We start from the raw sequence: 25,395 nt of genomic DNA on the forward strand, positions 1-25,395 counted from the left end.
GGTTGATTGGCAGCGGTAGATGATACTGGCCCGTTCAGGAAATGGAAGGGATTGGTTACGCCACATTATTGGACCATTCACACAGCTTTAGATTAAACTCAGTGACAAATAAGCAAATCATTAGCCATAGATACATATGCCCATAGCTCACAGACAAAAAAGTCCAGACTACGGGATATCCGGACTGTATTGGAAATATTCGTAATGGGAGAGGCATCGAGATAGTGTAATAAAGCACAGGGGTGATATGATGTTATTATAGAGAAAATGTGGATAACGTAGCTGGATTCAAAATATAATGTGGCAGAAGAGATTGTTTGTATAAAATGAAACTCACTGAATGGTACAAGTTGTACCAGTAGTTTTTGTCCTGATAATTGGAAAAAACTTAAGGCGGAAAAGGTAATAAAATGATAAACATTTGCAAAAGTGAACTGCTTCATGATAATGAGCTTGAATAGCTACTAGTGAAAAAAGTCTGTCCGTCAGAAAAGCGTTGGTGTTAAAGCGGGACAGTATAGTTTTACACTTCATAAATTAAAAAAAAACATATGCAAAATGTGCTTTTCTGATTTTGCTATTAAAGTCAACATAAAAATGCATTAAAATCAAAACGTTTCATTTGCGCATAATTTATCAAATTTTAAACTATATTGTTCCCCTTTATGTACATAATTTTCATGTTTAATTTCATAAATTCATGAGCTCGTTTTTTATTGAAGAAAATAGTCGAGGTATTGCCATTTCAGACGACAGTGGAATGGACAAACGTTAACATCAATATCGTTTTTAGAAATCCGACAATAATAAGTTTCAATTCTTCTCTCTCTCTCTCTCTCTCTCTCTCTCTCTCTCTCTCTCCCACCCTCTCTCTCTGATATTCGTCATATGTTATCATAGTGTATACTATTTTCCCCCAGATGATGCTCGCAACCACCAACTTCGGGGAGTACCTGTGTGTGGGCGACTATATCTGTCTGTACTCGGTGGAGACAGAGGGGTACACCTACAGTCTTCAGTCCAGGTAAGCCGGGTGTGTTGGAGTTGTGCAGGGAATAGGAAAGGTCTGAGTTTGGAGAACATATCTTCCTGTACTCCATTGAGACCGAGAGCTACACAAACAGTCTAGAATCAATGTGAAGGTTTTTTGTCTAGAGTCAAAGTCGTTCAGTTTTACAAACTCTACTCTCTTTCTTAATCATCGACTGTGTGTTGGGGTTACAGTCCGCTATTGGCATTGCCGTTGACGTTAATGGTCAAAATTCAATATACCAATGCTATATACAACGCTGGTCATTTAATAAAAACATTGATGCTAATTCTTAATTTGAATGCCCGATGACCAGATGTTGTTGGAATATAATTTGAAAAGGTAAATCCTGCTGTTTACTTATTGGTGAAATACTAAACAGCATTGTAGATTATATTGTTTTATTTAAACAGAAAGTTTAAAAATGTATCTGTTCAGATATTTGGCGTGAAAAAACTTATTTAAGAATAAAAATTTTGCACGGGTCATCGATATTACAATTCTTAGTTCCAAGGGACATCCACACATCCCTAGTTATAATTTATTTATGTTTGCGCAAGAACTTCCATACCATTTTAAGCAATGCGCTAATGTTAAGAATGATAACTTATTGACACCATCAATTTGTCAAACACCTTCTCCGGGGAATATAAAATGTATTAATTTCGATCGATTCATGATTAGACATTTTGTTAACGGATTCACGCAATAGAACACCACAATAACAACTACAGGGTTAAGTAGTCGAAAATATAAAAATAAACCCTGTTTAGAAGCACAAGGCGAGGGCCTTAACGACAATGAATTAGAGGCACAAACGTATAAGCAACTCCTACACGAAAACGAGGCCGCAATTTGCTTGATGCGAATTTTCGTAGCGTGTTAATTAGGATAACGTAAAACAGACAATTGAACATTTTATTTAAGCGGAAGTAAGAGCTTCCCAAGTATCAAAGACATTGAATGTCATCAAATATAACATAGCATGCCTTTGCTGGGAAAATACCAATTTGATCCAGCCATGTTCAAATCATTGACAGTTAGACAACGCCCGATGCAGTAGGCTACACTTTGAACCAAAAACACAATGTTATAAATCATTAACTTAACGATGAGAATACGCTTAAATGTTGTTTGGTCATTGGCAATGGATTCTTTCGTAAATAAATAGTTTCAAGGGTATCAACATGAAGAAAGTCATTTGCATCCTGCATAATTGGTATATATGGTGATAATCCTGAACAATTACAAGATGAGTCATTTACTGCAGATCACTTAGCGGAAGTGAGGAAAATACCAAATGAAGTATTCATTTGATATACCTGTTTGACTGCAGCGCAATGGCCACACTGAGGCAACCAGCCTCGGTTAAAGTTTGCAAAACAAAACATATTTAAAATAGAAAAATAAAATATAATGAAAAATATTCGAATCAAATTCTTGCTTTTTTGCTCGCACACTAATGCCAAGTTTTATATTCAATATGGGACTCCGTACTGTTCAAATGATTCCAAAACACATTATTATGTGATAACCGCGAGTGTTTTTTTAAGTTTGATATACGGAAATAAAAGAATCGTTGATGAGCACATCCTATTGTGATAAAATAAGCGAACAACTCATGTTCTTAAGGCCATAATTGAAATTATTATAATACATTCATTTCAAGGAATTCCTCTCAGAGGAAGATGGATAAAAGACCAAAACCGCGTGGACGGCAATGTTAACTTCTTTATGGACGGGATATGCACTTACATCATATGATGACGAACTTTCCAACCATCTGAAAAGTAGTCCAAATAATGCGAAGTATACATCGCCGCAATTCCAAAATAAAATAAGTCATGTTTTGATGATTATACGTGAGATGATTGTATGATGTTTCTAAATCCACATTGTCAGCATCATGGCAGACAAAACGCCTGTTATAAGTGTTACAGAACAGAGGTGTGTTTTTTTGAGTGCAATGTTTTGTGGGTAAGGAAATCCGTGAAGGATTCATTGATTTTGTAGAACTGCCACGGCCTAATGCAGAAACTATCAATTTTATTGAAAGCTTACAATAATGAAACCTATGTCTAACGAAGTGGTTGGGGAAAGTGTTTGATTATGCACTGACAATGAGAGGCCAAGTAAGTGGCGTTCAGGCTCGGATAACTGACATTTATCCACATGAAAGGAACTTTACCCAACAGCCATTGTTTAAACCTAGTAGTTGTCTCATCATGCACTCAGGTTCCGCCAATTTTATGAACACGATTTAACAAATTACTTTCCTTTTGCACAGTTGTATTCTAAATAGATATACGCCAGGTAAAAGTGCAGTGTCCCACCTTTTAACCGTACACCAGATTACGAGGAGGAAAACGAATCTGTCATATTTCAAAACTGAACCTTCCTTCACTTTCGGATACAAGATGGTTATCCAAAACAGATTCAATTGTTGACAAATAATTTGGTCAGTTAGCTTCTGATGCGTCAATTTATTTGACGTCAATCAATGGAAAGTTTCGACTTCAATGTTGTGGCATTTTTGACTCAATATTTTGTCATTTACAAGACAATTGTCTGTGAGCTTGCAAGCAGACGATTGTGACTTGCTAGCGGCTCATCATAATGAAGCTAACAACCTTGTTGATATCCTCAGAACTATAAGAGCCAAACCCTATTTTGAAAATATCTGTGAACGGTCCAAATGTTGTAATCAAATCGCGGTGTTTGAATACGGAGAAAACATAACGTTTGATTGGTTTATATATCAAGCCGAGATGCACCAAAATGGTTGTGCCTTGGAAATGGAATTTACTTTGTACCATTTTAACATTGAGTGCCTTTAGAAACATTGCATATTAAATAAACATTACATATTAAATACATGCTATTTGTGTGTTATTTTACCAACACTGAACGTTTTTCTTTCATTATCAAGGTTTATTGTCGAAAGGTACCTCTCAACCCGTTGCGTACCACTTTTTCAAAATGAAATTCTGAAGTTATTAACGGCATATGTTTTAGAACGTGCATCGGATAACGCTCGGCTGTTTCCACGTAACTAAACTTTATCGTCGAGCTTGCCGGAGATGGCCAAGTTGCGATTGTGAACCATTCACGTCTCAGGACCACAGCCCGACATACATGTAGATACATATACAAAATGTTCACATATAAAGCACATGGTTTAACCTGATATCATTATTAAAAAAGCCCACTTATGTTTTAGCAAGGTGCTAACATCCAAATCAGTAAAATCACAATTATTTAATTACTAAATTGTTTGTATAAAACTGTTTTGTCAAATATCTAATTCAAGAATGAATTAAACTGAGTGTCACTTTTAAATTGAAATTTAAAATGTTTCTTGTATGCATTTCCTTGCTTAATCCACATTGTGATGCCGTAAGCCTTTTTAATCGTCTGCGTATTTGCAATTATATGCATACTGGACGTTAACCTCAGTATAGTTGATAGCTAATTGGAACACCTCGACCTGGTTTTAAAGGTCAAACCCCACTAAATAAATTTCCTATATATTCTATAGCCAGTTGACCAATTTGCATGCAAGATAACACTGATTTCTAGTACTTACGACCCTCAACATCATATTTGGAGGGAAAAAGCTCCACTTATGTACGTACTGTAACGTGCAAGCCTAACAAGGCCAACAGATCCCTTCAGAGAAAAGCATGCTTGACCCTGATTGGGTCCGCTGGTCTTTATATACACTAAATTCTCTATTCACACAGAGCCCGGGCTTTGCTAATTTGCATATTACCAACCAAGTTAACATACATACTATGAACGTACTTCCGTTTATAACGGAATGCTATTATGAACGCACACCCACCGCCTACAGCGGACCGTTACACTATGAACGCACATCCGCCGCCTACAGCGGACCGTTACAGTACAATTTAAAAACGTTAGAAAAAGTTACGTTTCTCCTTAAAAAAAACTAAAATTGGTTGAACAATTGACCAATTTGCATGCAATATAGCACTTACTTCTAGAACTTACGACCCTCAACATCATATGGGGAGAAAGCTCCACTTATGTACTTACAATTAAACAATGTTAAAAAAAAGTTACGTTTCTCCTTAAAAAACTAAAATTGGTTTAATATAACCTGTTTTTGAAATCACAACTATTCATCTTCAAAACCTATAAATATGAAAGGTAACCGATGGGCTTAGATGGTATAACCATGCTTTCAGTCACTGTCATGTGTCAAATTAAAGAAATATAGCAAGTAACAATGAGTCGGCACTTCCGGATTGATGTAATTTGATCTTGTAATTCACGAAGATGCTACATTTTACAGCAAAATGGGGGTCTCAAACGTTACTTGAATAGAACGAAAAAACAACAACTGCGTGATAAATGTATAAACTCATTTTCTGTCAGCAAGTTAATGATATCAGTTCACAAACTGTTTTATTTCACAATCAATTTGGAGGCATTTATGCACCAGTCGTTATTGTTCATCTCATTATGGATAGCACTTTATGTATCATTACTGTCGGAGGATTATGTAATTAAACACAAATGATGCAACTCTTCCAATGGTTAAGAGATAATGTTGTATCTTTAACAGGAACAACACGTTCATTACAAGTATATAAACCAGTGGGGGATAGGATGATAGTGTCAATGTTTTTAAGGGGTGCTTCGAAAAATAGTGCAGGCGTTCCAGTTTCCATTATTTCTAGTTTTATCTTTGGAGTGAAATTTAAACATTTCGAATTCAATTTGGTCAAACTATGGGTATTGAATAATAACTCAAAATAGGTGGTAATTGTTAATTTACCTAGGTCTAAATACAGATAATATAAGGGTTGCTGTGTTTTAAAAAAACAACAACCATATTTTAAAATGATAACTCCGACAAACATAGTGATACTATATAATAAAAGAGAATGATTTGAATTTAGATAATAAGAACGACAATCAAAACAGACATACACGATGTCGATATTTTTTAGATATAATAATGCAACTTATAATTAAATAAATATATGGCGCCATTCGGAACTCCTCGGCCATTTCCCATTGAAAACAACCTCGGGTGTTTATGAACGGTTAGAAATCTTTACATTTAGCTATGCTGCCGGTAGAACGCGTGGTAAATTCAATTTTAAAGTTAAACTTATTAACTTTACTCTGGGGAATCTTAATTAGTTATGTCATAATACACTTTCATGGCATCATTTTAAACAAAGGCATAGAAAATACGCGTGAAAACACTACGCGTTAAAAAAAATAATTAAAAGTATTATTCAAATTTTACAAAGTACCTCTACAGATCTACCGGCAATCACCCGAGGTTATTTTTGATGGAAAATAGCCGAGGAGTTCCGAATGATATGGCACCTTAATCATTCTGCTATAAGCAATGAACATGATATTCAAGTTTAAAACCGAGCGTACACTATATTTTTCATATCCAATTCCATCAAAAATCTAGTAGACTGAACATTCTTTAGTTACTCTATGATTCAGCATATTTGGAAAAACAACACCACTTGGGTCAGGATAATTTAAATTTGATTAAAGAATACTGTTTATGCCGAATTATTAGCAATTAACTGATAATGCAATAACAGACAAAATAAATATAATTGCATTGCACATCCTGTTATCCTATGGAAAATATTACAAGGTAACATTAGAAAATACGAAGGAAAATAATAAATACATAAAATTGATAATAGGGAACACAAATCCCATTTTCAAAATGTAGATGGTAATGAAATAATAGAACAAATATCAATATTCAAATCAGAGCTTATGCCATCCACATTGAAAACCACCAACTACATACTTTTCAAATATAAAAGAGAAGAGCAGAAAGCTTTTTTCATGTATAAATATAAGATTAATTATAAGGTAACAACTAGTTAAAAATAATTTCTAAAGGACCGAAAAAGTATGATAATAGATTATGTTGTATTTAGATGCTCTTGGAATTTTTAATACTGATACGTCAGATGCAAATAGAATGTTATTATGTAATGCGAAAAAACAGTACAAGACTAGTTCGTAAGACAAAGATTATTGATTATAGAAAGAGAATGGAAGATATTGAAAATTTGAGAAAGAGTAAGCCTAGAGAATTCTGGAAATATTTTAAGTCTAAAACTACAAACAATTCAAATGAAATTCCACTCGATAATTTTCGAGAATATTTCGCAAATCTCAGTACCTCTGCCTTTGGCAGTCTTAATCATGACGCAGAGGATTTTAATATTAATTATGATTTTAATGCACCAAATAATAGTTTTCCAGAACTTGACGAGGCAATATCTGTACAAGAAATAATAAATGCTACTTATTCATTAAAACGTTGTAAAGCCTATGGTACTGATAATATGTTGAATGAATATTTTATTGAAACTATAGACATTTTAGCTTCACATCTATGTGATTTGTTTAACAATATATTAAATTCGGGTTATTTTCCCGAACAATGGACTGAAGGGATTATAATCCCCTTACATAAAAAAGGATCATATTCTGATGTAAATAATTATAGGGGAATCACTTTAGTTAGTTGTTTATCGAAATTATTTACCACTGTTATAAATAAGCGTGTTGAAAAGTTTTGTGAACAACAGGATATTATTTCGGATGCCCAATTCGGATTCAGAAAAGGGCGCTCTACCACTGATGCTATATTTATATTGTTATCTCTTATTCAAAATTATTTGTTTGAAAACAAAAGGCTTTATATTATATATGTTGATATGATGAAATGTTTTGATACTATTTATAGAAATGCCCTATGGCTGAAAATGTATAAATGTGGAATACAGGGAAAAGTACTTAGAATAGTGCGTGATATGTATATGAAGGTTTAATCTTGTGTAAAATCGTTGTCATCATATTCTGAATACTTTAGCTAAGCTGTCGGGTTGCGTCAGGGTGCAGTTATGTCGCCTTTGTTATTTTCATTATTTGTGGAAGATATTGAATTGTATTTACAAAATGATATTAATTCAGGATTACATATAGATGATATTGTCATAATTTTGCTATTATTTGCTGATGATATGGCCATTGTAGGCAAATCTCCTGAAGAAATTCAAACCCATTTGGACAATTTGTCAAATTACTGTAATACCTAGGGATTAAAGGTGAATATTGATAAGACGAAAATCATGGTGTTTCGTAAAAGAGGTGGATTATTTCCCAATGAAAGATGGACTTACAATGGCCATGATATACAAGTTGTTGATGATTTTAATTATTTGGGTGTTGTGTTTAATTATACTGGAAATTGTAACCTGAACCAAGAACATTTAAATGGCAAAGCACTTAAGGCATTGAACGTATTATTTTGTAAATGTCAAGATTATGACTTAAAACCCAAAAGTATGTGTGAGTTATTTGACGCATATGTTGGTTCTATTTTAAATTATTCGGCAGAGGTTTGGGGGTATACTAAATCAAAGGAATGAGAAAGAATTCATTTGAAATTTTGTAAAAGATTATTGAACGTTAAAACAAACACTTGCAATGCCATAGTTTAAGAAGAGTTGGGTAGATATTTATTATATATTCATAGATATATGCGTATATTGTCTTATTGGTTTAAGGTTGCTAACAGTGATAATATTATCATAAAATCTGTATACAAACAGGCTAAGAGTGGTAGTGATAAAGGTTGCCGTAATTGGGTGTATAATGTTAAAAAGATATTAAATGATTATGGGTTTAGTTATGTGTTTGATGATATTTACAATATTGATGTTTAATCATTCATAGAAAATTTCAAATGTAGAATTCACGATACTTTTAAACAAGATTGGTATAGTACTATAGAAAATAGCACGGTGTTAGATGTGTATAGACATTTTAAAACCTGTCTGGAATATGAACCTTATTTAGATATTTTTCCAACGAGTTTACGTTTTTTCTTTTGTAGACTACGGCTGTCCGTGCACCCACTCCATATTCAAACTGGTAGATACAATAGAAATAACGTTGCACGCAACCAAAGATATTGTTTGTGTTGTAACTCTAATGACATCGAAGATGAATATCATTTTATTTGTGTTTGTAAATCCTTTAGCAATTTAAGAAAGAAATATATCAACAATTGTTACTTTATAAGACGTTCTGTATTTAAATGTATGAAGCTGTTGAAATCTAACAATAGAGCTGAACTGAATAAATTATGTCTGTTTGTTAAAAATGCTCTCAAAGAAAGATCCGCTTTGATTAATGTTAGAACATAATTCTATTTAATGTTCATCCTCTGATATATGATATATATATTAGTTTATTTAATTTCATTACTTAGAAGTATTGAATACTTTATATATATATATATATATATATATATATATATATATATATATATATATATATATATATATATATATATATATATATATATATATATATATAAAGTATTCAATACTCATTTGTTTGCATTATCTGTTACTTTACATACAAGTTGACATTATATGTTATATCATTATGTGTTGTTGACGATGTACATTGTACAAGTCAAAATAAATTGTCTGTCTGTCTGTCTGTTAAAGACAAAAAACATGTAGCTAACCTTCAAAACACTTTAGTTTAACACTTTTAACACAATCAGACGAAATAATGCCACCTTGTCAAGGATAATTAGATTGATGTTTTAAAGCACTAAATGAAATAAAAAGTCCATGGTCAGACAGATTTTGGTTGAATTTTTTAAACCGTTAAAAACACTAAACAAATTCTATAGATCAATCATTTACATCAGGACTTTTATAACCAATTCAAACACAAGGCATTATGTCCTCATTCCAAAGCCTGGTAGAGATTTAGTGCAATTGCCCAACTGGAGACCAAGCAGTTTATTGTTCGTGGACTACAAAATAACCGCCAAAGCCAAAGCAAACAGAATAAAGACTATACAACCATCTACTGGTAACCCTGGTCTCATTAAAAATATTATACAGTGATAAAATGTCAGACTTGTAAATGAATATATGCATATTCATATATATCTTTACTACTTTAATAAAACGAATACACCAGGAGTAACATTTTTTCAGACCTTGAAAAAGCCTTTGAATGCTTAAATCATGATATCGGATTAAAAGGGTACAATTATTTTATAATGATACAACAATAATAATCATGATCAATGGATACTTTTCTAATGACCTGAAGATTAGAAAGAAGAGTTCAACAAGGTTGTCACCCTTGTTCCCACTTGTTTTATTATTTTCATTGGTATACTTTTAAGTGCTATACAACACAAAAGAGTCATCGTAGGTTTGACCATAAATCATACTGACAAAAATTAATATTTGCGGATGATGCGACCTACACCAACAATGCCACTAATAAACCATTGACTAGCCTTAAGTTTACAATGGATTATTTGGGAAAACAATCTGATCTAATAGTTTACACAATAAAGTCAGTAATGTAAAGAGCAGGAAAAAAAACAACACCAGACAAGCAATTTATTTCGACCTCAGATCAAGCAAAAAATCTCGGAGTTTTACAAATGTCATGAATCGTTTCCTAAACCTCATTTTCCCCCAAATTACAGAACTTTGAAAAAGGTCTAAGAAATTGGTATCAGAAACCTTACATTCATGGTACAAAACTTCCGGTAATGCAAAAGTCCTAGTAACGCTTCGACAAACCTGCCAGAACTAATCATTGACGATATAAAAAGTAATCTTTAAGCTTATAGAATGATAGACAAAATAAAAAAGCAACATACATGTACCTACACACCACTATGGAAACAGTAATCTTAAGGCACATGCCATTTATAATCTCGCCAATAGATTAATAATAAAACGCCCAAACGATAGTCAATATAAATGTTGTCATACTTTTATTCATCGTTCTAGAATTAAATTTAAACGATTCTTTAATAGCGCAACTATTGCGCGAAAACAATTCGAAATAATTCATTTCAAGACAGAAATTATTGGCATTACCCAGAAACATCAACAAATAAAATAATAACTTGGAACAACAAACCATCCAAAACGGCAGTAAATCATTATATCGTCATAAATGGTCTGATTTATACAGAACATTATCGTTCAAAAGATTTTATAGATTCGAGGATATTAAATATCTGTATGACGCAATATTTTTTTCTCTCTGGAATATAATCATCTGCATTCATCAGGCAATAAAAAATAAAATGAAATTAGAAATTCCAACTCCTTCCAAAACGCTGAAACAAAAACTTCTGCTTAGCAAAATGAAGCCAAATAAACTACTGTATTACATCCAACTAAAACAGAAATGAAATACCAAATAATTGAAGATTGCAAAAAATCTGCTTAATGCAATTGAAGATAATATTCCATGGAAATTTAAAAGTTTAAACAACACAATTTCTATATGTACCAATTATGGCGTCATAAAGAGCTTCGAATACAAATACGTTTACAGAATCATACCAACAAGTTCTTATATCAATGTAAAACTTTCCAATTCAAATTTATGCGATTTCTGTGCGGAATAAATCGAATCCCAAGAACATATATATTCAGGGAGTGCAGAATAGCACAAGATATGTTAAATACTTTTTGATTCAAAATTAAACTTAAAAACGTTTAAAAAAGTTTGCATCCTTTTTTTAACTTTGATACATTTAGGAGAGAAAAAGAGTTAAAATAACTCTCATCTGATGATAGGGTAATTTTTTACGTGATCAGAGGGCATCGTCTTTACTACACCATTTACAGCCTTCTTTATTTTATGTTTCTCAAACTATTCTCTCCTTTTACATTCTTTGTAAATTACAAATTTGTTACAACAAATAGCGCTAGAAAAACATAATATCGATATTACTCAAAACTGTTTGTTATTAAAAAGTTCACGAATGTATTATATGAAATAAAACTATGATGAAAATGATGTATTTTTTCCGTTTTGTATGAGCCGCAGCATATTTGTTGTATTGTATTTGATAATGATTGTAAATATTGCATAACACATTTGTGTGTATTTTTTTTGAAACATGGGCGTCCCTTAACTTTACTGCAATTAATCGGAAACAAAAACTCCGTGTTAAATTTGTAAACGCAATGTCTATCTTATGCTTATTAAGCATACCGCAAACATCATTCCATCTACACCATTTATTTGTTATAATATACATTTCCTGTTTAGACTGACGATTTAAAACTCAGTGTGTGTATACCACGTGATAGTTTGCGCCAAAAATGCTACGTCGGAAGGCAGTATTTTGATTAGAAAAAAGACTTTAAAAAAAGATATCTTTACTATTTCTTCAACATTTTCAATGAAACATAGCGCAGTCTACGCCGCTTACGGAGCCCAACATTCGTTCTTTTACCAGAATTTGATTGCGAGTTTAGTTTCTTAAAACACTTCGACAAACTTTTTCACAATACGGCCGTCTGACGGAGCACTGTCAAAACATTATTTTGTAAACAGGTCTGTCGAAGTGTATGATGAAACTAATGTACTCATCAATTTTCGGAAATAAAACAAATGCGGGACTCTTTAAGCGGCATAGACTGCTCTTCGTTTCATTTAAAATGGTGTTGTAAATAAAAAAGTTATCTTTGATTTAAGTCTTCATTTTAAGCAAATTTTTGCCTTCCGACGTAGCATATATAACGTCATTTATTACGTGGTATACACACACTGAAACTGTCCAATCTGGATTTCAAACTAGATGATTCTTCGGAATCTTGCATTTTCTTTCATCAAACGTTATTTCAAAGGTTTTCATTCTCGATACAGATATGCAAGTATAGTTTTACTTCCGGCGATTGCAGTTTTTAAACACTTTCAACACAATCAATATAGCAATCTTCATTTCGTGCGGTGCTAAAGAAAACAACTCAAATGAGATTTTTTGCAAAGACCACAACGGCATTGCCAATAAATTAAACCATATCTGATATCAGAATGTCTCGAGTAATTTATTTGATGTCATTAATTTGATTTGATTTTTTAAATCTGACAAATTATTGTGATTTTGTTTTGGCGGAAAGAAAAACAAAACAACAACATCTTAAATCAGCAATGCAAGAGTGCCCCCCCCCCCCCCGTGAATTTGCATCCATGTCAGCTACAAACAAAGAACACAGGCTGTACCATACTAAATACATGGAAATACATCCCTCGCTGAATTAACATCCCGTTTTGGCAGTAGGTGCGGTCAGAACCGTGACCTTAATAAGCGGCCGAGGGCCGATCTGGCGGATATTAATGACCACCGGTGCCAAAACAAATAATAGCAACTTGAGGCTGATGGCATGATTAACTCCATTAGTATGTATTCTGTAAGAACTCTATAAGAACGTTTCGCCAAGTACTCTTCTATTTGGGACAGAAAAATAACCCAGCAATTTAGATGGCATCAGAAAATACAATGTTTGTTTCCGGGATATGTGTCAGACGATAACGACATCTGTTTCGCAAGACTTGACTTAACACAGTACATATCTATTGTTCTGGCAGGTCATTTACCGACCAAATCAGTTGCCCTGTTAAATATCTTATTAGTGTGTTTGTCTGGAATCATTCGTATACTTTGTCTTCATAGATTTCTGCTTATCTCAGGGTGTATCTATCGGGAATAGAAATGGGCTTAATGCATCCGATATTTAATTATGCGACATTTTGGTACCTGGTGAACCCATATTATTTTGATATTGGCACAGGAATGAGCAGCGTAGACACTGACGTTAATAATGCATCGTGATTATTTCTGCAGACCGAATAGCATTTTCGGAAAATGCAAAATAAAACCCTCTGAAGACCGATCTGCGATCGACATTATACCCCGGTTGTGCAAAACATTACGAGTTGATTAAAAAGGCAAACGTGGCAATCAGCTTTAAGACAGGCTCAAAGTACACTTATTGCATTATTTATATACATATGAAAGCAAAAATGGTTGTTCAAGCGTTATAATAATTGTACGTTTTATTTGTTTTCTTTCAGCTCAGTGCACAGCCAGCTGTACATCTATCGGAACCAAGACAAGGACAAACCCACCAAGATACCATGCGCCTCAGGTAATATACCATTACATCACTACCTCAGGTCATTTATCAATATACCAGTTGCCTCAGGTGATTAATCAAGATACCTTATGCCTCAGGTCATATATCAAGAAACCATGCGTCTAAAATAATATTCAAAGATACCATGCGCCTCAGTTATTATACCTAGATACCATTTCCTCTGTTCATATACAAAAAACAACAACATGCATCTCAAATAATATACCAAGATACCATATACCTCAGGTAATATACCAAGACAACATTTGCCTAAGGTAACATACTAAAATAATATTTACCTCAGGTAATATACCAAGATACCATGTGTCTCAGGTAACATTCTAAATTTATATTTACCTCAGGTAATATCCCAAGGTACCAAGTATTATTGAAAGTCAAGGTCACATTTTCACGTAAAACGTTTTAATGAACATTGGGTTACCTTATTGAAAAAGTCAATGAAAACACTTGTGATTTCACTGAGGGCTTAGCTTGATGTATGAGAACCCAACCTCACAACCAACGCCTATAAATAATAGCAATTTAAGAAACTTAATTAAAGCTTACTATGATCCACGGTAAATTGTGGTTCAGGTAATAAACCAATATATCATGCGGCTCAGGTATTGAACAAAGGTACCATGTGCATCAGTTAATAAGCCAAGATACTGTTCCTGTGATTATAATAAACCAAGATACTTGGTAGAAATGCCTTAAGAAATAAATGGCCGAGAGTGTAAGATAGGTTCATTCCGACCCGAGCGTAGGGTGTTTTGCGGAAACGAGGTTATGGTAGATGCTTTTTCTCCCACCCCAGTTAAACAAAATTAAGTAAAAATGTATTTTTTTACTGGAACTCTTTTGTGCTTAGTGAAAATAATTGCGTACGAATATGCGTGGTTGTCATGGATATTCGCGCAGTGATTCAGAGTATTTAAATGGTCTGATCGGTCTTTAAATAGTTCTAAGAAGAGTGAAACATTATTTCTTGAATGGTGAAAACTGTTTTCTGGTGACATTTGAAGCGAGAAATAATTAACTAGCGTTCTAAATATTGCCACAAGACAAGGTTTTCATGATGCGCTACAGACGACAGTCTTCAACAAGGGAGGTAATTACAATATGGTGACCATTATAAGATGGTGGTGTTTGTAGTTTATACTCCGGGTCCCGGCGTGAGTACATTAAAGTGTCCCAGAGTGACAATTCAACCACCGCAAACCTATCCTGGGCGGTTAACCAGTACTAGGTGCCTTAACTTCTGCAAGGAACTGACAACTTCTGAGCATGCCAGGGGCAGTGGTACAGTGCGAATGGTCGTAGAAAGGATTTCATAACCAATCACAACAGACTGAGCTAACCGGGCGGACAGCGACCATTAAAAGAAGTTCCATACGGGCATTTTATCTTCGCCCGTGGGCAAAATAAGAATTTCTAGAATGGTTAAATTAATGGATCTACTTATCTGAGGTGGGAGAAAGTCTGTTCCTCATATAATAATAAACCGAGATACTTGGCAGAAATGCCTTAGGCGATAAATCAATATACCCCGTGCCTAAGGTATTAAACCAAAATTTAGTCACACTGTGTTTTATGTTATACTATGTTCTAAGCCGTCGTTGTTTTGCTTTAGCGTGCGTTTTCCAAGTGGCGATTCAGAACAGGTACAAGTTGAACAAGAAAAAACGGAAATTTCTGGCACAGGCAAGCTCGAACGCGAACCTGCTCGATGACACCGCGCAGCTCCAACAACACAAGGTGGGGGCTTTGTTGCAACTCCTTAAGTAATTCCACATCGTCTTTAATATGATTGGACAAATGCATATAAACTTATTTTATATCTTCATCATACATTCATCGTAAACCAATATCGCAAACAAAACGTCTATCGCCTTTCCTAAAATTGTGTAAAAAAAGCAATGCATACCAAACATGTTTAGCTATGGGGTCGCCATGTTAACAACCATTGCCCTTGTTTTGCATCTGCTTTCAGTTTTTTCAACCTCTGGTTGGACTTATATAAAGGCATCATGCGAATACCGTTGGTGCCTGACTGAATCGGTTTTCTGATAGGTCAAAGTTTTATTTTAGGATTCATTAGTCTAACTTTTGTTTTAATGTCCACTTGTCACGCCCAACTTAAAGTATTTCATTTTGAAAAAAATAATAACATCAACTTATTGTTTCTTTCTATTATAAAATTACTTATTATTTCATTACAGTCAAACCATTGCAGTAAATGCTATTTTTGTTTTAAGAGGCACATCGCTTTCTGAATGACTCATATGACTTGAGAAAAAAAACGAACATATACTATTTTGTTACGTGTATATATTTGCTTTCTTTAATTAATAAACAAGCCGAAAAATATACATGCAGTCCAATTTGCAACTACTTTCTCTTATCTCTAAAACAAGCTTGTGGAATTCTGATTATATTGACACGTTGTTTATTTGATGGGGAAACTCCAGTTAGCCGGAGAAGGCGTGCACAATGCAGACCATGCTCTGTTTTTTATTATTATTATTTGGGCAAGATCAAATATTCATGAGACTTAATTAAGTTAGAATGTCGTTTTCCAGCATATAAATACCATGATGCTTAACAGTAAATGCATCATCCGATAATTAGAAAAAAAGGACGAAAGCGCGAAAAATAGGAAGAGGAGATACTGATATTAAAGGACCATTCGCCGATCGGTCCATGAGAATATTTCGAAAGTCTTTCGTTATCATTTTTACAAAACCTTCTCTTGTAAAAGAAAACTTATTTCATGTATGAAAAGGAGCAATTTTCTCACCTGTTTCTGCAAGAAAGGGTCGAGAAACTGCTATACAGGATCCGTATTCAGACTTAGGCACTGACAACTGAATTATTAAATGTTTCAAAATATTTATAATAGAACTAATTTGGTCAAAAGATGTGTTCTCAATTGTAGTACAGATTATTTGTAACACATTCATCATTTTAGTACCATCTTTGCTCCTATGAAAACAACATTAAACATTTGTTTAGACTAAGTTAAAATCTAGCCTTTCTGAGTCTAAGTTTCAAACTCAGACTCAGGATATACGTGAATACTGGCCCTGGTGTCATCTTTATTGGCATCTTGCACACATATCTACTTTCTATTGTTCATAAAACACGCGAAAATGGAATTGAATTTAGTACATAATGAAAATGCTATCACATTGGTTATACGACTCGTATAAATTAACGTTAAGTTAATCCCCTTGTTATAATGAGTCTACATGTTAAAACATCAAAGAATCAAACAATTTTTTTGATAAACGGGATAGAATACGTCAACATTTGATGTAGTCCTACATTATGATTATGCCTAATTATGGTACTGTAATAAACTATATTAGAAGTTTAACATTAATAGCACTTTGGGGATATATAAGGCAAAACATGTCAATATATTATTAGGCAAGTGGCAAGTTTATTTTTTATTTTTTGAATTGAAACGATGAATTGTTGTATAAGTCTCAAAAAACTGCCTGTTCTGTTCTGTTTAACTGATATCGATACGAACGCGTTGACCCACCTTTATATACTGTGTACTATGTTTCATGTTGTCAGCTAGCAGCGGAGGCGGAGAACGCGGACAATCTGCAAGAACAGCGGCGACAAATGGGCAAGCGTGTCCGATACGGCGAGATCATACAGGTGTGTATATCATGTATGTGGCGACAAAAATGGTCAAGCGTGTCAGATATGGCGAGATCATACAGGTGTGTATATACATGTATGTGGCGACAAAAATGGTCAAGCGTGTCAGATATGGCGAGATCATACAGGTAAGTATGTATATGTATGTGACGACAAATGGACAAGCGTGTCAGATATGGCGAGATCATACAGGTGAGTATGTACATGTATGTGGCGACAAATGGGCAAGCGTGTCAGATATGGCGAGATCATACAGGTGTGTATGTACATGTATGTGACGACAAATGGACAAGCGTGTCAGATATGGCGAGATCATACAGGTGAGTATATACATGTATGTTACAAAATGGACAAGCGTGTCAGATATGGCGAGATCATACAGGTGTGTATATACATGTATGTTATAAAATGGGCAAGCGTGTCAGATATGGCGAGATCATACAGGTGTGTATATACATGTATGTGGCGACAAAAGGGCAAGCGTGTCAGATATGGCGAGATCATACAGGTGTGTATGCATGTATGTGACGACAAATGGGCAAGCGTGTCAGATATTGTGTTGTTAATGAGAACTGGACTACTTCCAGCACAATGTATACCAATATAGTATTATTAGTAAAGGTCCATCACTATGTATACCAATATAGTATTATAAGTTTAGACCTGTGGTTCTGTCTCTTTCAGTGTACAATAAATATTACTGTTTTTAAAATATTCTGAGATTTGCACATAGAGTTCCATTTACTAATGATCTATGTGTAAGCCATGGCAAAATGTATTCTCACGTTTTTAAAACGGTCCTTGGAGCTTTTGTTTACATATTTGTGCACGTATATCGTTGCAGCTGCGGCACGTTTTTACGAACAAATTCGTCCACATGTGTACGTCACAGACGTCGCAGATAGACAAGAACAATATGGTGGTATGTAATCATAAAATCGTTACACTCAATCAGAAGCTTTTTTTAAAGATATCATATGTTGTTATCTGTTTTATTAGCACCGGCACATACATTTGAATACTTGTGCATGTTGCACTATTTGTTTTACTTGTCCGTTGCCAATTAATTATCTTTCGTATTACTGTTGATGTGTAAAAAGGTAAACCTAATTTTGTTTTTGGCACTAAGTGAAATTAAAACAGAGATCGGAAATGTTGTATTTAATTACAGTATTTGATATATTGGCTGATAAAAAACTAGTTGCCATCGTTATTTACTGGTTCACGCAACTTAGTGCTTAATCCCCTGCTAACACAGCCACCCAGGGGAGTTCTGCTTTCCACAGCAGCATTAGTTCGCCGGATAACAGCGCACATGGGCTTGGTTGCAGAATCTCTAATGAAGGGACGACGTGTCTATGTAAAAGAACCGTATTAGACAGAGTATAAACAAGATAAATAATAAGCTGATTATATTTCTTATTTATATTTTGGTATGACACATGCGGGGAATTATGAATGAAAGTTTTCTAACGTCAAACTTATTAAAGCATTCTTTTTCACTGATAGTCGAACCTGTACAGCTCGGCTATCCTTCTATACCTATAATGTTTGTATGGATTTCAAGATGTGCTCTCTACAATCATTAAGAGTTTATGACATCCATTTAATGATTCATTTTTAGGACAATCACTCCTAATCTCATAGACTTTCCAAGTTTTAAAGAGATGTTGTCCCATAAATATTTGTCCTACACCACCGCTGCCAGAAAAATTATTTGCTCCCGAAATGATGTCATCTTGAATTTGCCAAGGCAGTATTTACAATCGTTCAATGTCATTAATGGTTCCAGCCATGCTGTCGATATTTCCAACATTATTCACAGCCCGCTATGAAAGATTGACAAATGTTTGCTTCTTATTTACTTAATCTAGCGCAAACGATGCAATTTTGAAAGCGTTGTCTTCATATCCACATTTGTATTATCTCGGTTGGTCTAGTGATATATAAAAAAAGTGATCATTCGTACGTATGTCCTCAATTTCTACCGTTTTTTCATGGCCGTTTGATCTTGTACAATATTTTACCATGTCATTTATACTGAAATGTTATTGTATTTTTCCTACATTTATTTAAAAATCAAACTTCATGAGTAATTCAAACTTTGTAAATAATTGTTTTCGTCATTGCTTTATTCTTTAATCTCTGTTGTCAAGGTGATGCTGCAAGAGTTTAACGCGAAGAACGCCCAGTTCCGAATCCTCCCCCAGTACAAGGTCAAGTCGGAGGGGGAAGTGGTAAGTCGTGAGTTTCTGATAGGTATTCAACCAAAAAAACATGGATACACTTTTCTAGATTTGAACATGTATTAATAATATTTAGTAAGCCTGTTATTCATGATAAAATACCACCATAAGTTTTCCTCAATATTTAACTTTCATCATACATGTATGTTGTAATTTTCGCGTAATTTAAACTACATCCAATGTTCTTATTTACGCGTAATATATCGTTTATCGATTGTTCTTATTTACGCGTAATTCATCGTTTATCGACTTTCTTATTTACGCGTTATTAATCGTTTATCGATTAATCTTATTAACGCGTAATTTATCGTTTATCGAATGTTCTTATTTACGCGATATTTATCGTTTAATTAATTTCTTATTTACGCGATATTTATCGTTTATCGATTGTTCTTATTTACGCGATATTTATCGTTTAATTAATGTTCTTATTTACTTCTTTAATTCTACCCTTTCCATTTTATTAATTGAATATTCCAATTTATTATTGTGTGTGGAATATTTCAATTAACCCGTATTTTATCGTTTATGTTTCTTATTCCAAACAACCCTGTATTTTATCGTTTATACCAGGTGTATTTTTACATTTGACGAATAATCTAACTCCCCCCGAAATTTGTCGTTTATCAAATAATCGACATTTGGAATAGGTCCACAATCAAACCTCGTATTCTGTATTGTTTATCAAATATTCCAAGTAACCCGTATGTTAACGTATATATTAAATCCAACTTTGTAATATTTTATCATTTATCGGATATTGCAACAGACATTTATCTCTATATGTTATCGTATCATTTGTAACATATTACTTCTAACACGTGTTTCTTCTTCTATCCTTCAGGTCCAGATCTACGACCAGATCGTGTTTGAGAGCATCAAGTCCCCGGGCCACTTCCTGCACGCCAGTAGCGGCTTCCAGATAGACCACTTCACTCACGGGTAATGTTTACGTCTTACGTCCATTATCCCATAACTTATTTTATACTTTTAAGCTTTGTTTTGTATACATTTCGGCTGTTTTTGTCTAATGCATAATCAATGAATAACACATATCATAGTCGTATACAACCCTCATTAGTTTTTACAATTCACTCAAAAAAATCTGCTTAATATACATGTGTTTTAAATATATAGAGGGTACATATATTTTGAATGTTCTGAATTGTCAACACACACAGATCGGAGATAAACCTTGGCGTGGAAAGATCGGGCTTCACGCTGGTCCGGTTTAGGAAACAGGGGACACCGGATCAGGAGCTCTTCGTTAGGGTACGGTTGCGCGGTATAACAATACGTTAGAAATTAAAAAAGAACGTGTACGTTACTTGATCACAAACGTATTTCTTAATAAAATTCATACAAGACTTACATAGTAACCGATGTCAAAATTATTTGGGCGAGACAAGGGTCTTATGGAAGGTGACCAGAATCTGGTTTCAGAGTGTGGTTTATCTAATGTTTCCCTTCTCACAAAGGTGACTCATGATGAACATGTAATGTAATATTTCCTCTTCCTATGGGCGCCCCATGTTAACCTGTAGTTAATGTTAACCGACCGCACATGTTTACGTGGGGCTTATGTTATGCTTTTCTCTTACAAAGGGCGGCTCAATAATCCGGTTATTCCACAAGGAACTCGAAGCGTACATGGTGGCCGAGGGGCTGTTTGAAGACGAGGTCACCGAGGATGGTAACTTTATACTTGATTATTGAAACTATTGCAAATATTTAACTATTACCAGATTTGCGGCGCCATTCTTTTTAACAGTTGTTTTAATGTTTATCTAACTTTGCTTTAATGCACAAATATACAATGTCTATTTGTAAAGATACTTTGCGTATACCCCAACTGTATTTTTCATTGACAAATGTCTGCATATTACAGTTCACTTTCGTATCCGTGTTATGGACCAGCACAAGCCGCGAACCCTTTCACCACCCACTTCCGGAAATTCGTTCTGGGTCATCGAGGCAGAAAACTCCATCTTTAACGGTAGGCCATGTCATTTGTCAACATTTAACAAACGTATTTTTTCCAATGATTCGTTTTGTGATATTGACCTCAGTTCATTTTGTTGCTAGGCGACATACTGCAATGGGAGCAGCAGGTGCGCCTCCGTCACCTGACGACCCGGAAGTACCTGTGTATCGACAATTCCCAGGAAATCTCGTTGGCAGACGACAGCGAGGATCCAAGGACCGTCTTCCGGCTGCACTCCGTCATCAATGTTAGTAATTTCCTTTTCAAAGGAATGTTGGAATGCAATACCTTATACGCTACATACCGATGTATGGATATTAATTTTCAAAAACTTAAAATATTAAATATTGAATTCAAATAATCAATTAACATGTTTACTAATTGTTTTACCGACTAATTATAACGGATTAAGCCATGTAAGATAAAATTATTCACTTGCCCTATTTTCTCGAAAATTCTCATGTCCCTTATAACCGGATTAAGCTAAGCTCACTATTTTTGTTTTTTTCTATAACTTGCGTAATATATATTTCTTTCAGAGTTTTTAGACTTCAACTGGGAAACGTTTTTATGATCACAGTTAACCATTTTTCAGTTATCAAAATGAAATTTTAAGTATTTATTTTGGCTTATGAAAAATCAGCTACCTAAGCCTGTTAAGCTTAGGAAGTTTCCAGAAAGTGGTGGCTAATGTTTACATGCATTCATTGCAGTAATTTGTAATTGATTTTTGAAGTTTTTTTTATTATCAGTGAAGTATAAGTTTGGATGTGTATTTTAGTTATACTTTGAAAATCGATAAGTAAGAAACTCTTAATTAAATGTAAAAGGAAATGACAAAATGAAGCAGCTTTTATTCTGTTCTGATGGCTCGGGAAAAAATATTAATTTAATTCTGCAGTATTATGTCAGAAACCTTGGAAAGAAACGTGTTGATCACGATTGAGAAACGCGGTCTTGGTAAACATGACAGAATAGATAGAATGTCAGGGAATGATGTGTTTCATCAAGTACATAAAAATCGTTAGATTATTTACCCATGCCAGGCAACTGACAGGGTCGGAGGGGTCGGCAGATTAATGTGAGATTGGGGAAATCAATTGATTGCCTACATTAGCTGGAAATGACAGAAACTGTTTTCCCAACAGTTATTATTTGGTGATGTTTTTATGCATTGCTTAGCAATGGTGTTTCACGAAAAAAGCACCCAATCATCTAACTTCTCGAAGGAGCGGTCATCCCTCTTATTCTTTCGGACTAATTGTTTTTACTTAGAGGTTATTACCCAATTCGTACCGCTGTGTTATATTTGGTTCCCACTTTACTTAATTTATATATACGAAATATAGTGTTCTGACATTTTTATCCGCAATGACTATCTGGTTAGAAGATTGACTTCAGCCACATGGGACCCATCGCCGTATTGATATTCGAAGTCAGTGTTATTATCGGTAATTACGACATTTTGGAATATGACCTCCCGTCTTCACATCTCTACTGTTTCATATGACACCCACGTGTCCCATGTCTGTAAATGGTCACTGGGGTGGTGTAACGGTTTTATAGTTTTTTAATTACAATTAACGAAACATTTCGGTTATTTTCATAAACGAATTATTTTGCAATGATCGGGATGAGTTGATAAAGTGAAATAATCCAGGAACATTAAAACGAATTTAAAGGTTAAAAGCCTGAGGGTAATGTAGGATTTATTACAATAATGATATTGCTATAGTGATAGCAAAATTGACTGAACATTTATAATACAGTCGAACCCCGTTTGCTCGAGCCAAGAGGGAATGCTTACATTCGGTATAAAGAAATCGGTCCTTTTGATTCAGTTCGAGCCAACGAGGAAGTCGAGCCAAGCGAGTTCGAGCCAACGAGGTTCGACTGTACGTAATTATCATACGTGTCGAAATGAATACTTTCCAGTGGATATATCATTTGGGAGCACACATTTTATTTAAACAATGAAAACACCAGTCTCAGTTTGACTGAAACTGTATACATTCGGAACTCTTCGGCCATTTTCCATCGAACCCAACCTCAGATGTATATGGGCGGTTTACAATGTCAGTTATCTTTTTCGTTCTAACGTCACTGCAAGTAGATCGCGTAGTAATTTCAATCTACCAGTTTAACTTAATGACTTTTCTCTTGGAACTCCTAATTATTTATGCAATTATTCACTTTATTGACAATCAGTTTAAACTTAGATATACAACATACAAACACTATAATTACTTAATACTATTATTAAAAAATTGGAACTAATTCTACTGATGTACCAATATACATTTGAGGTTGTTTTCGATGGAAAATGGCCGAGGAGCTCCGAATGAAACTGTATATTGACAGTACCTAATGATGTTCCTCTGCACCCATCAATGTATCTCCTTATGGTTTTGGGGATGGGCCGCCATAAAGCGGTTGATTCTAGACTGGCGGGTCTTTTACAAGCCCGGTGAGAACGCCGCCCGGGAATACCTAAAATGCATCCGACGGGATTTGGACGATTTTCATGATTTAGGGATTTCGAGATTGAAATATTCAGTTTCCCATTCTCCCTTTCCATCCCCAAGGGCAAAACATCGATATGTGCATTAGTGCAGCACTGCAATGCCCCTTATCACCGGCTTTATTAGTGTATCATTTCAGGAATGAATGTTCAATTATCACGAAAATAACCAGAAAACAAACTAAGAACGGTTATAATTGGAAATGCTGTATATAGATCTGTATACTCTCTTCTTTACAAACCCCCTTTACTAGGAGCGGGAAGAAATCCGTTTTGAGAGCTACTGCCGGATCGAGCACGTCCTGTCCGGCTTCTGGCTCCACGCACTCAAGGGTAGGGTTAGATAGCATGTGTTTATATAATTGGCAGTCATTGGGCCGATTGTTCAGAACTTTGTTAAAGTTAACAACGTTGTTAACGTCATTGTTGTTAACTTTCAAATTGTTACTGCTCTGGAAGTTTAATGGATACACTCGTGATCTGCTGTATTTCTAAAAAGATTTGAGACAACCGTTTCAATCGTACTTGTTTATATTTAAATATGTGAGCGCACCATCAAATTGTTCACATTTGAAAGTTAACAACAATGTTGCTAATCATGTTGTTAACTTTAACAAATTTCTGAACAATCGGCAGTCATTGTCTATCAAAGATTCTGTACAGAGATTCCTTAAAAAATGTAAACGGTTTCTTTCAAAGAACCCGGCATGGCAATGTTTTTAATTTATATATGACCTCGAAACACTCTCAAAATTGCATTTCCGGACTTTTAAAGTGATCAAAACTCTCGAGACTACAACGTTTCTGTACAAGATTCTTTAAAACTGTTAAAGGTTTCTGTCTTAGAACATTGCCTGACAATTTTATATTAGCCGTAGAAACACCCAAATATTGCATTTCCGAGCGTTTACGGTGACCAAAACTCT

General features: G+C 34.5%; 1 protein-coding gene across 1 annotated transcript in view; it reads left to right on the plus strand.

The window, feature by feature from the left end:
• Positions 1-276: 276 nt before the first annotated feature.
• LOC128243362 (inositol 1,4,5-trisphosphate receptor type 3-like) overlaps positions 277-25,395 on the plus strand; it is a 71,345-nt gene continuing 46,226 nt past the window's right edge. The window contains exons 1-13 of the mRNA XM_052961100.1: positions 277-402; positions 921-1,024; positions 13,982-14,055; positions 15,677-15,801; positions 17,629-17,715; positions 18,563-18,640; positions 19,875-19,955; positions 20,809-20,906; positions 21,146-21,236; positions 21,570-21,657; positions 21,853-21,960; positions 22,050-22,195; positions 24,724-24,802. Of these exons, the coding sequence (XP_052817060.1) occupies positions 921-1,024; positions 13,982-14,055; positions 15,677-15,801; positions 17,629-17,715; positions 18,563-18,640; positions 19,875-19,955; positions 20,809-20,906; positions 21,146-21,236; positions 21,570-21,657; positions 21,853-21,960; positions 22,050-22,195; positions 24,724-24,802 (1,159 nt within the window). The 5' untranslated portion in view covers positions 277-402. The remainder of the gene's footprint in view (positions 403-920; positions 1,025-13,981; positions 14,056-15,676; positions 15,802-17,628; positions 17,716-18,562; positions 18,641-19,874; positions 19,956-20,808; positions 20,907-21,145; positions 21,237-21,569; positions 21,658-21,852; positions 21,961-22,049; positions 22,196-24,723; positions 24,803-25,395) is intronic.

The sequence above is a fragment of the Mya arenaria genome, chromosome 8 (genome assembly GCF_026914265.1).
Source record: "Mya arenaria isolate MELC-2E11 chromosome 8, ASM2691426v1".
Lineage (NCBI taxonomy): Eukaryota > Metazoa > Mollusca > Bivalvia > Myida > Myidae > Mya > Mya arenaria.